Source organism: Gymnodraco acuticeps, unplaced genomic scaffold, assembly GCF_902827175.1.
Source record: "Gymnodraco acuticeps unplaced genomic scaffold, fGymAcu1.1, whole genome shotgun sequence".
Lineage (NCBI taxonomy): Eukaryota > Metazoa > Chordata > Actinopteri > Perciformes > Bathydraconidae > Gymnodraco > Gymnodraco acuticeps.
In genome coordinates this window covers 1-11,578 of record NW_022989944.1, presented here as the reverse complement: position 1 = coordinate 11,578, position 11,578 = coordinate 1, and the positions used below count along the sequence as shown (strand labels likewise).

Here is an 11,578-nt window from a genome sequence, read left to right as displayed (position 1 = left end):
TACGGCTTATCATTTATCTTTCCAGAGTTTGGCTGTAACAAGGTTATCCAATCAGAGGCTGAGAGAGGACGTCTGAAAGCACTCTCAAACGAGAGGAAACACTGAAACAGGAGGTGAGAGAAAGTGTTGCAACCCTTTGATTACAGAACAACCAAGAAGCACTCTTTCACTGTGAGCACAAAACTTTACAGGAGATTGATCAGAATAACAATCCTCAGATCTTGAGTAAAAGTAGAAGTACTCAGATCTTGTACTTGAGTAGAAGTACCAGAGTGTAGGAATACTCTGTTACAGTAAAAGTTGAAAGTAGAAAAGTATTATTATCAAAATATAGTGAAAGTAGCGACAGTAAAAGTAGTCGTTGTGCAGATTGGTCCATTTCAGAATAATATATATGATATGTTTTATAATGATTGATCATGAAAGTGTTCTCAAAGCTGGTAAAGGTGCAGCTAGCTTGAATGACTTTGTATACTGCAGGGTAGCTTGTGGATTTACTCCAGGTGGAACTAAAGCTATCAAAACAAATGTAATGGAGTTAAAGTACACGATTTAAGTAAAGAAGAAGTACCTCAAAGTATATTTAAGTACAGTACTGGAGTAAATCTATAGTTACTTTACACCAGAGATGGCAAAAGTACACACATCCTTTACTCAAGTAGAAGTACAGATACTCGTGTTTTAAAATACTCTGCTAAAAGTAGAAGTACTGACTAAACTTCTTTACTCAAGTAAAAGTAAAGAGGCTTTGAAATGTGCTTCAGTAAAAAGTACCTAGCAGCTGTTTTAAAGAGTACCTGACCTCCCTTTATATTAATAGAACAATAATGTCATTGTTAGCTAATGAATGTTTCCATGCTGAACAACGGCAACATGACAACGTTTCATTGGTCCCTCTTCTTTAGAGAAGACCAGGAAATGATGGATACACGGATCGTGTTCAAATCAATAGGCACGGCAATGACTCTAAAGAATAATGATCACGCCACCAAACACACATTCAGACTAAAGGAACCAGCTGTTTGGGAAAATGAGAGAGTAGAAAGTACAGGTATTTGTGTTCAACATGTAAGAAGTAGAAAGTACAGGTATTTGTGTTCAACATGTGAGAAGTAGAAAGTACAGGTATGTGTGTTCAACATGTAAGAAGTAGAAAGTACAGGTATTTGTGTTCAACATGTGAGAAGTAGAAAGTACAGGTATTTGTGTTCAACATGTAAGAAGTAGAAAGTACAGGTATTTGAGTTCAACATGTGAGAAGTAAAAGTAAAAAGTCGTCAGAAAGACAAGTAAAGTACTGATACCAGAAAAATGTACTTAAGTACAGTAAAGTAAACCTTTGCTTTACACCACTGTTGCCAAAGGGTGATGTTGGGTTGTGTGTGTGTGTGTGTGTGTGTGTGGGTGTGTGTGTGTGTGTGTGTGTGTGTGTGTGTGTGGTGTGTGTGTGTGTGTGTGTGTGTGTGTGTGTGTGTGTGTGGTGTGTGTGTGTGTGTGTGTGTGTGTGTGTGTGTGTGTGGTGTGTGTGTGTGTGTGTGTGTGTGGGGGGGGTCAAACACCAATCTGGAACCATCTTTAATCGCATCTGGAGTTAATGGCCTTAAATGGGTTGAATGAGGCGGGAAAACTCATATCCTGCTAATTGCTCGAATGCACAAGAGGCCAATTGGCAATTTGATGGCATGCTCTCTCTCTCTGAGTAATTGAAGTCGAGTTAATTGGAAGAATAGATTGAAGGCTGTCTGATAGAAAAGGGTGGGGGGGGGATCTATTGAAGTGAGGGATTGACCTTTGTGTGGGCGGTGGAGTCACTACAGGGCACCGCGGGGGGGGGGGGGGGGGGGGGAAATAAGTGGTGGAAACTTTCTCTGTCGATTGATTTTGTGTGAAAATTATACCCAAGGCAATTTGTGTTCTATAGTATTATTCTGACAATATAGATTAGATGTTTTCCTTTCTTACAGTTTACATTTCCAAGTAGTTTTGTCTGAGTGTGTCTAAACACTGCCCCCTGGTGGTTAGAAATGCGGTACTGCACCTCTGCTGCGTAAAGTGGGCCAATTGTGCTTTTTGGAGTTTTCCCTTTCCTGTGGTGTTATATGGGTTTTCATCATAGGTTTTTATGCATCATTAAATCACACCCTTGTCATCTTAAATTCTTAGTTTTTTGCATGTGTCTACAGTAAATGAAATACCAAAACATTTCCACAATTCATTGATGAATTGTCGAAAATTGGAGCCACGTTTACAGCAAAACCTAGCGCAACGACGAGTTATTGTTAAAGCAGCATGTTAAAAATGCATTGCACACGTTAAAAATGTAATAAAATAAACAGTAAATAAATACATATAAACAGTAGAAATATTTATTCACCTACATCTGTTAACAGTCTATATACTATTTATTAATTGATTGTATTACTGTACACAATATCATTTTTAACTTTTGTATCTTCTGTATATGTATATAGTATACTTATTTCTGCATTTGAATTGCAACAGTGTCTCTTGCACTATTCCATTTGTATTTCTTCTTAAAGGTAGGGTAGGTAAGAATGGAGAAACCAGCTCGAGGGTGCTAGAATTTGAAAGTACACAACCGGAAAAAATCTGCCTCTTCCTTCAGACTTCCTTACAGAGCCCCTCCTCCAACACACACGAACGCGCACATGACCAATGAGGGCACGAGATAATTTGTGCACAGATGGAAGGCTGACAGGCAGGTAGGCCATCCAGTAGCGGGCAGTAGTAGCAGTAGCGTGGGTAAAAAATTAGGGGAAGCCAATAATACGTCCTTTCTTTTGGGTCGGGGGTGTGGTGGTCAATGTAATAACGTAACCAGATGAGTGAGCCGAAACTCTAATAAGCATTCATTCACAAACTAAATCAGGAGACCTTTAACGTTTTACGTCCGATTCGCTCCTTTGTTCCTCGCTGTACACAGCTCCAGTTTGGGCATTGGCCTGTCATCAGATTGTATTTGTTGTTGCTGCTGTAGCGGAAGTTTAGTACAATTATTTTTTGATGAAATACTCCAAATCTCCACCCTCCATATTAATTGCACTTGCTTCAGTTGCTTGCTACTTTCATTCGGCGGTGAGAGTGGTGCAGTGGCGCTATCTATCTTCTATCGATTAGATTTATGATTCGAAAATTATAAAAGTAGGGTAGACATGTGGATATTATCCGACTGAACAAAACGTGCATTTATCTAACAGGTTCGTTTTCCACTGACCTTATTTCGAGCTATTTTCCTAAATCCTATGGAGAAATCCCATTGCGTTTTTGTCGAGGGAAACCGAGCGCAGTTTACTTCCGGATTTTAGGACGCGTCACTGCAACACTAAGTTGATGCGATTTGATTGGATTGTGAGGCAAGGGAAGCCAGCCGCCTCTGGCTTCCCTTGGCATGGCCCTGACCAATCACAGGTTGGCAGGGGCATCACGTGAGCCTCATCTGATTGGTCAATCCCTCCATTTTTTTTCACCAAGGGAAGCCAGATTCGGCTGGCCTCCTCTCGCAACAGTGAGTGCAATCTACTGTTTCACCATAACATCTAGAGGGGCGCTGTTTCACTCTTTGTAAAATACTCAATGAGAATGGGGGAGAGACCATGGATGTAGAGACGGGCCGGCAGCAACACACAGCAAAGGAGAATTATCGAAACAAAACAAAGTGTTTTTATTTATTTATTTAAATTATAACTACAATCCGAAAAAACAGGGGAAGCCTGGCTTCCCTTGGCCTCCGGGAGAAAACGCCACTGAGTAGTAGTAGTAGCGGGCCGGCTCAGATGATTGGTCGTGCTTTTTACAGCGCTACGGCTTCCACAGATGACATTTTGTTATGTATTTATTGTCAAAGCATTTGATATATTCATTGCTATCGGGATGTTAGTGTTTCTGAAGTGAATTACCTAAGTAGTTTAATTTATTCTACATTATATTGCAAGTTTTTATTTCTAAAACTACAGCTTAGCTAATGTGCAAATGTCAATAAATCCTTTGAGTCTTGGAAAGATCCATGTGCATAGAATATACAATGTAAAATATACAGAATATGTCAGAATACATTCGATAATCTGCCTGAAAAAGACGAAGAGGCAAACACAACTTTTATGGATAAACCCTTTTATTGAGCATGTGTAGAAAGTCACTAAAGACACCCACCTTGTGTCATTTATGAACATTGTTTTCTGTGCAGCAGCACCAACAAAACCCAGCGACTGTAAAGTAACTTTGAATATGAAGATGTTAATCACTGATGGCACTGTCTCCTCTCATCTAATAATCCCCCTCCATACTTTCATCCTTCCTCTCCTCAGCAGTTTGGCACCTTCAGAGTGGCAGTTCCACACCTCCTCCATCACCTCAGGGCTTTTATATACACTCTGAGAGCCACACACACACACACACACACACACACACACACACACACACACACACACACACACACACACACACACACACACACACACACACACACACACACACACACACACACACACCATCACAAAGCATTTGGTGATGGATTTCCTGTGAGCTGAACCCATCGCTCCTCCATGATGAAACTCGGGCAGATGAGTCATTCTGTTCGAGTCTCTTTCTACTTTTCGGGACGGAGGGTTTAACATATTGGCACATTTACAAATATTTACATTTGCACAAGAAAATGAAATGTAGAAAAACTATTTTTTTTGTACATTAAAGGAATACGTCACCCAAAAAAATGAAAATATGTCGTTAAATAGATCATTAAGTCACACCGGTGTTACCTTGAACTCTTGAAGACATATTAGTGTTTTTCTTGCGTGCCACAAAGTACGATTTTGGAAAAGATGCATGTGTTTGATCAAATAATTAGCATATATTTAGATAAATATGACTTGAATTAGACAATGAAAGTTGTGCAAAACATTTGTAACTCGTGTTTTCTTGCAGTTTTTGTTGTTGTTGTTGGACCATTTACTTCACTTCATCACAACTTCTGTGTCTTATGATTTTTTTGTCAGCATGCAAGAAAAACTTTTTTAAATATTCAAGAAAACATTCGGTGAGTAATTGATGACTAAAGGATTTTTTAGGGGGTTAAAGTATCCCTTTAAGCACAGATCAGTGCACGAGTTTGGGCTTGGCGTTGTCTTTGGTATACATCAGTTTATGTTCATGTGTGTGTAGGAACCAGACAATTATTTCAATCAATATTCATCATAAGGTTCCAGGTAGTTGGTGGTCTTCGGGCGAGGGATGGTGTAGTCCTTGTCGGGGTCGATGTCCTGAAACATGGAAACACACATTCAGCACGTCAGTGCCTTTAATACCTTTTGATAAACTGTGCTTTCATTCACCCTTCGTTATTGTACTTAAGTACATTGTTCTGGTATCAGTACTTTACTCCACTACTTATTTTTCTGACGACTTTTTACTTTGACTTCTTACATGTTGAAACACAAATACCTGTACTTTCTACTTCTTACATGTTGAACACAAATACCTGTACTTTCTACTTCTCACATTTTCCAAACAGGCTGGTTCCTTTAGTTTGAATGTGTGTCTGGTGGCGTGATCATTATTATTTAGAGTCATTGCGTGCCTATTGATTTGAACACGATCCATGTATCCATCATTTCTTGGTCTTCTCTAAAGAAGAGGGACCAATAGCCGCGTTCACACCAAGTACTTTGCCGTACTTAGTTCCCAGCACTTAGTTCCCCCATGGAACTAAGAGCCGATCGCGTTCACACCGGAATAAGTTCCCTGAGGGAATATTACGCAAATGAGCCGCTGACGTCACTTCTTCTTCTTCTTCTTCTTCTGCTTTGGGTTTACTTGCAGGCCGCAAACAACTTCACGGCGTATACTGCCGCCCAAAGTCCCCGGCCGGAAGTCCCCGGAGTTGGGGACTGGCTTCAGTAGAAGCTGCTGGGACTGCCAGCAGCTTCTACTGAAGCCTTCCGAGTAAATCGCCAGAACACCGAAACCTCCTCATCTCCACCGCTCCCATGTTTGTTTGTGTTGCCATAAGTTAGTCTCTCTGCGTTTGTGCGCTGGGCTAATGCTAATGCGAGGATAATAAAATGGCGGCTCTACAAAACATTTCAGAGTTTTACGGGGCGTGGTTTGCAATTCGCCCAGCCAATCAGAACTGGGGCACTTTTTTCCCCCAGGAGAGTACCACCTCTCTAGCAGGGACTACAAATGGGGGTAAAAGTTCCTGGCACTAAGTACTCTTTCTGGTGTGAACGAGACATAAGGGGTACTAACGGAACTAAACGGGAAAAGTACAGGGAAAAGTACTCCGGTGTGAACGCGCTTAATGAAAACGTTGTCATGTTGCCGTTGTTCAGCATGGAAACATTCATTAGCTAACAATGACATTATTGTTCTATTAATATAAAGGGAGGTCAGGTACTCTTTAAAACAGCTGCTAGTTATGGGAACATTTCGAAGCCAATACTTCTTTACTTTTACTTGAGTAAAGAAGTTTAGTCAGTACTTCTACTTTTACCAAAGTATTTTTAAACACGAGTGTCTGTAGCCTACTTCTACTTGAGTAAAGGATGTGTGTATTTTTGCCATCTCTGGCAGTAGTGAAAGGTCACAGCAGTCTAATTGCAGAGTGTGTGAAGAAAGATTGTTAATCCTAACGGTTTTATTACTCACTGTCAAGGAGAATCCCAACTCGTAGGGAGATCTCAGCGACTGCTCCGTCCTCCTGCCTGCGGGGAAACACACGATACAGTTCACTAATTATCACTTCATTATAAACTGTTCATCATATAGGCTCGCAGTGAGAGCTGGGATGACTGATAATGGGAATCATTTAGTAACAACGGACGTCCACTCCATATTCATTCTGACTTGGAGTAATATCTCAGCTGTCAGTGAATATTTCTCTTAGAGTAGCATAAGATTTTTACATTCAGCTGTGTTATTCGACACCAAACACAAAATAAATACCCGTATTTTCCTCTTAATAAATGAAAAGTTGAATGTATAAGTATCAAAACACCATTACATAATGTAGTGGTTTTGTTGCAGCCTAACTTGGTTTTGTATGACTGATAGCTAATGGCTAGGTAGCTTGTGTCTTATGTTAGCTTACCTTAGCATCCTTCAGATAGATCCTGCTGTGCTGTTTGTATGTAGGGTTAGCATAGCATTTTTACATGAAGTTGTATCATTGAATGGCAACCCATAAAGATAGCTATTTTTTCCCGTATTACATAAAAAAGTTGAACTCGTAAGCATTAAACACAAGCATAATTTGGGCGTTTTCTTCAACTTGGTCCCCTATGACCACTAGCTTATGGCGGCTAATGTTAGCTTAGCATAGCACACTTCAAATACATCTTGCTGTGCTGCTTGCTTGTAGGGTAACATATTATTTTATACATCTGTCTGTGTTCTTATTTGAATAAAAGCAAAACTGGTAACAAAGAAATACAAACGTGTTTTCTTTCCCTTTACAAATGGAAAGTGGAAATTCAAGCATTAAAACATATATTGTGTAATTTAAGAGCTGTGTTGCTACAGCCTTACTCTTGTATGAGTAATAGTGGTGGCCAATGTTAGTAAACTTATAAAAGATCTTGCTGTCCTGTTTGCTCGTAAAGAAGCATTGGATCTCTATATTTAGCTGTGTTGTTATTTGACTAAAAGCCCCTCAAATCACAACTAAAGTGAAAACAAAGGCCAATTTCGTGCCTGTTCTATATGAAAAGTTGAATTCATAATTGTTAAAAACCATTGCATAAGTTAAGGGTTTTGTAGCTTCACCCTAACTTGGTCTTTTCTGAACACTACTAGTTTATGGTGGCTAATGTTAGCTAGCGTTAGCAAACTTCGGTTAGATATGGCGTTGTAACAGACGTCACAGTTGGCTAACTTCTCTCTAGTTGTGCTCAGGTTTTATATTTTGCTTTTATTCCATAGGTATCACTTGTAACCACAGTTAAGAAAGAGGCACATAGTCTTTGCTTTCAAGTCTATGTTGTTTACCTGCATTTAACAAGAGTCTACTCAAACTACTCACAGAAATCAGGACGCTTCCGATACTTCGAATCTGTTCCAAGACATTAGTTCTGACCAAACAAGAAAGGTGAAGGTGTGATGAGCATTGTGTCCTATTTTTCTGACATTTTATTTAACCAAATTGAAAATTATGGTTGAGAGTGTTGCGTTTCTATAATTTGAGGTAGGAGTACGGCCGAGTACTTTTGCAGATTTATCGTATCATCTTGTTAATAAACATTAACTTTACCTCAAATTATATAAACGCAACAAGAGAAAATGTGTTTGTTGCAACCTTCACCTTTTTAAATGCCCCTTAGCTTACCTCACCACCTTTTATACTCCTAAGCTCCACTCAGTTTCTCACCTCTTCTGGTTTCACTATCGCTCTCAAAGCTCCCGTTCTCATTCCCTTCCTTGGGGCTGTTCAATCCTGGAATATCAGCGTTGGGACTGCTCCATCCTGCAAAGCTCAGAGGGAGGTCCTTGGACTTGGCCTCCCCTCGGCAGAAGAAGGCGATCTGGGACAAGCCGTAGCCCATCAGAAGCACCCAACCGTTGGCCACCAAAGCGATGCAAATCACCGGGTCGTCCCATCGAGGTCTACGGTCCAACTCTGGATTCCCTCTGACCAACATCGTGATCCACACCACCCAGATACAGGCGGAAACCAGCAGCGTGAGGAAAAGCAACGTGGCGTGAAGTCGACTCTGCTGGCGGACGGCACCGGTGTAACTATAAGGCAAGGGAAGTTTATTTTTATAGCACTTTTCAACACAAGGCAATTCAAAGTGCTTTACAAAATAAAATACATTAAAGGTCCTCTATTATACTGTTTTTTATCAATATATTATAGATCTCAGATATATACAGAACCTGTCTCTGATTGGCTAATGGTTACTCAAGCCAAAACATCATTATGACATCATAAAGTGGCCAAAATCTGATCAGCTCATTTTCAGACAGGTTTCTATATAAATGGATCAGGACACAAAGAGAGAGAATCTTTGTTCCTGAAGCTTTCAGAGTCTCTTTCCACAGAGGGGACACATGTTGATGTAGAAGAGACATGAAGAAGAGGGGACACATGTTGATGTAGAAGAGACATGAAGAAGAGGGGACACATGTTGATGTAGAAGAGACATGAAGAAGAGGGGACACATGTTGATGTAGAAGAGACATGAAGAAGAGGGGACACATGTTGATGAAGAAGAGACATGAAGAAGAGAGGACACATGTTGATGTAGAAGAGACATGAAGAAGAGGGGACACATGTTGATGTAGAAGAGGATTTTGCATAATAGGTGACCTAGGCCCCAAGCCTGTTTTTCAGGTTTCAGGCTCGAAAATGACATTCCCAGAACAAATGACCATATCTTCACTTCTAAAAGGGTTAAATTAATAATCTTTTTTCTTAAAGTAATGATAAACCTGTGAGTTGGATGTAGAAAAGTCAGAATCAATATAGATGTTTTTTATTTTAAAGAAAATTCAGATTGAACATGGTAAAAAACTGTAAATGATAGTGTCCGTCCAAAACATATGTTGTACTTATAGTGAAAACTAACCTTGGATGATGGGTTAGTAGACTAAAAGCTTTAGGAATCCAAAGTACAACATATAATAAGTACCCTGTATCAAGATTGATGCAAAACAAGTGATATTTGACCTTTTTAGACAGATTTAGCAAAAAAAGCAAAGCAAACCAGTTTGACATTGAAGACCAGTTTAGACCAGACAAAGACGAAGGTAAGCCAAGTTAGCGTTGTGGGCTACCTAGCGCCACTTGTTTTGATGTACGTTTTTGTTGATAACGTCGCGAGTTTGTATCCTTCAGTGTTGAGATGGGCACCGTTAGATTCTGTGTCTCCTTGCGATCATAAACGATGTGTTGGATGTGCAGCTAGGATAAGTAATAAGGGAGCTAGGAGTGATTATCGGTGCAGTAATAGGTTAGCATTTTTTGCTCAGGGGTCATTTAGATGCTTCTTATGAGACTTGTATTTACTTTTGGTCAAAATGGTTTGTATCGTCAGTTAGCTGAGATTATTCCCGTTAATCTGGTATAACACATTGATAGGTTCTTAAATTTTAAGATCCCCTGAGACACAGTGTCGTGAAAACTAAAGTACCCGCCGGCGGGGACGTTGGGGCTTAACAGGAGCATAAAACACATTAGAAAAAGCAAAGATAATAAAACATGAGTAGTTACAGTGCAGTGTGAGATGTGAATAGTTTAATTAAAAGAAGCAGCAAAAAGAAAGTCTTCAGCCTGGATTTAAAAGTAGTGAGAGTTGCAGGCGGACCTGTAGTTTCTGGTATTGTTCCAGATATTTGTTCAAGACCCCGAACCAAATTCTCACATTCCTCGACCCCTAGTCTTCCTGTGAAATTATAGTTATTTTGCCACTTTTATAACCTTTTTATATTCCTTTCATCCTTCATTTTGCATCCCCAGACCACACATTCCCCTGTTTAATGTCACCCGAACCCATCTTTGACATTTAAAGCCACCCAGAATTAGGATATTTAAACCTGTAGGTGTAGGTGTTGCAGGATCGACACAGGAAGTGAAGGGAGAGGATCAAGCTGATGACCAGGAGACACATGACGTAGATCTGCATCATGACGAACTCCTCCTGGCTGTACTCGCACGGCTTCTCGTCTCGAACTAAGACTACGATCAGCCACTGGGTAGAGATGATAACCTGGACAAGAAGTAGGAGAAGAAACTCAGATCCTGTACGTAAACGAGATGAAACACTGAACAGGAGGTACGATACAATATGATAATACTTGAATGGTCAGATCAAGTCTGAAATGTGACCTGCATCACAGCAGCTCCATGTGTAACATCAACAGACAAATATCAAGACACAATACATGAAAAACAAACATTTAACATAACGGCACGATCAGTGAGAGAAAACATGCTCAAAGAGCCTTCAGCGTGCATCTGATCTGGATTCAGCTCTGTATTTTTATTTAGTCTGACGTTATTGAATCGAGAGAAAGTGTTGCAACCCTTTGATTACAGACCAACCGTGAAGCACTCTTTCACTGTGAGCACAACACTTTAGTGGAGATTGATGAAGCAGAATAACACTCCTGGGCTTGGGATGCATTGACCCAAATCTATTCAGATCTTGTACTTCAGTAAAAGTAGAAGTACTCAGATATTGTACTTGAGTAAAAGTAGAAGTACCAGAGTGTAGGAATACTCTGATACAGTAAAAGTCCTGCATCAAAATGTTACTCAAGTAAAAGTAGAAAAGTATTGGCATCAAAATATACTAAAGCACCAAAGGTAAAAGTACTTATTATCAGATTGGTCCATTTCAGACCCATTTTCTGACTGATAGTGGGATTAAATTGAGTAATGTTGAACGTCCGCTCCATATCAAATGCAAACTAAAAGCAATACTTTAGTTGAATGTGTGTTTTTGTGTTTGGTCATTATTATTAGAGTCATTGCGCGCCTATTGATTTGAACACGATCCGTGTATCCATCATTTCCTGGTCTTCTCTAAAGAAGAGGGACCAATGAAAACGTTGTATCAGCTGA

The 11,578-nt window shown here is 39.9% G+C and overlaps 1 protein-coding gene across 2 annotated transcripts; it reads right to left on the bottom strand.

Annotated features, from left to right (window-relative positions):
- Positions 1-4,110: 4,110 nt before the first annotated feature.
- LOC117542504 (retinoic acid-induced protein 3-like) lies at positions 4,111-10,721 on the bottom strand (the record flags this gene model as incomplete). Of its 2 annotated transcripts, XR_004568447.1 has the most annotated exon segments (5): positions 4,111-5,276; positions 6,664-6,719; positions 8,036-8,084; positions 8,381-8,748; positions 10,549-10,721. XR_004568447.1 is itself a non-coding variant. In XM_034210219.1 (4 exon segments), coding segments are annotated over 4 exon segments (675 nt in total), but the record flags the coding sequence as incomplete, so codon positions are not given.
- Positions 10,722-11,578: the final 857 nt, after the last annotated feature.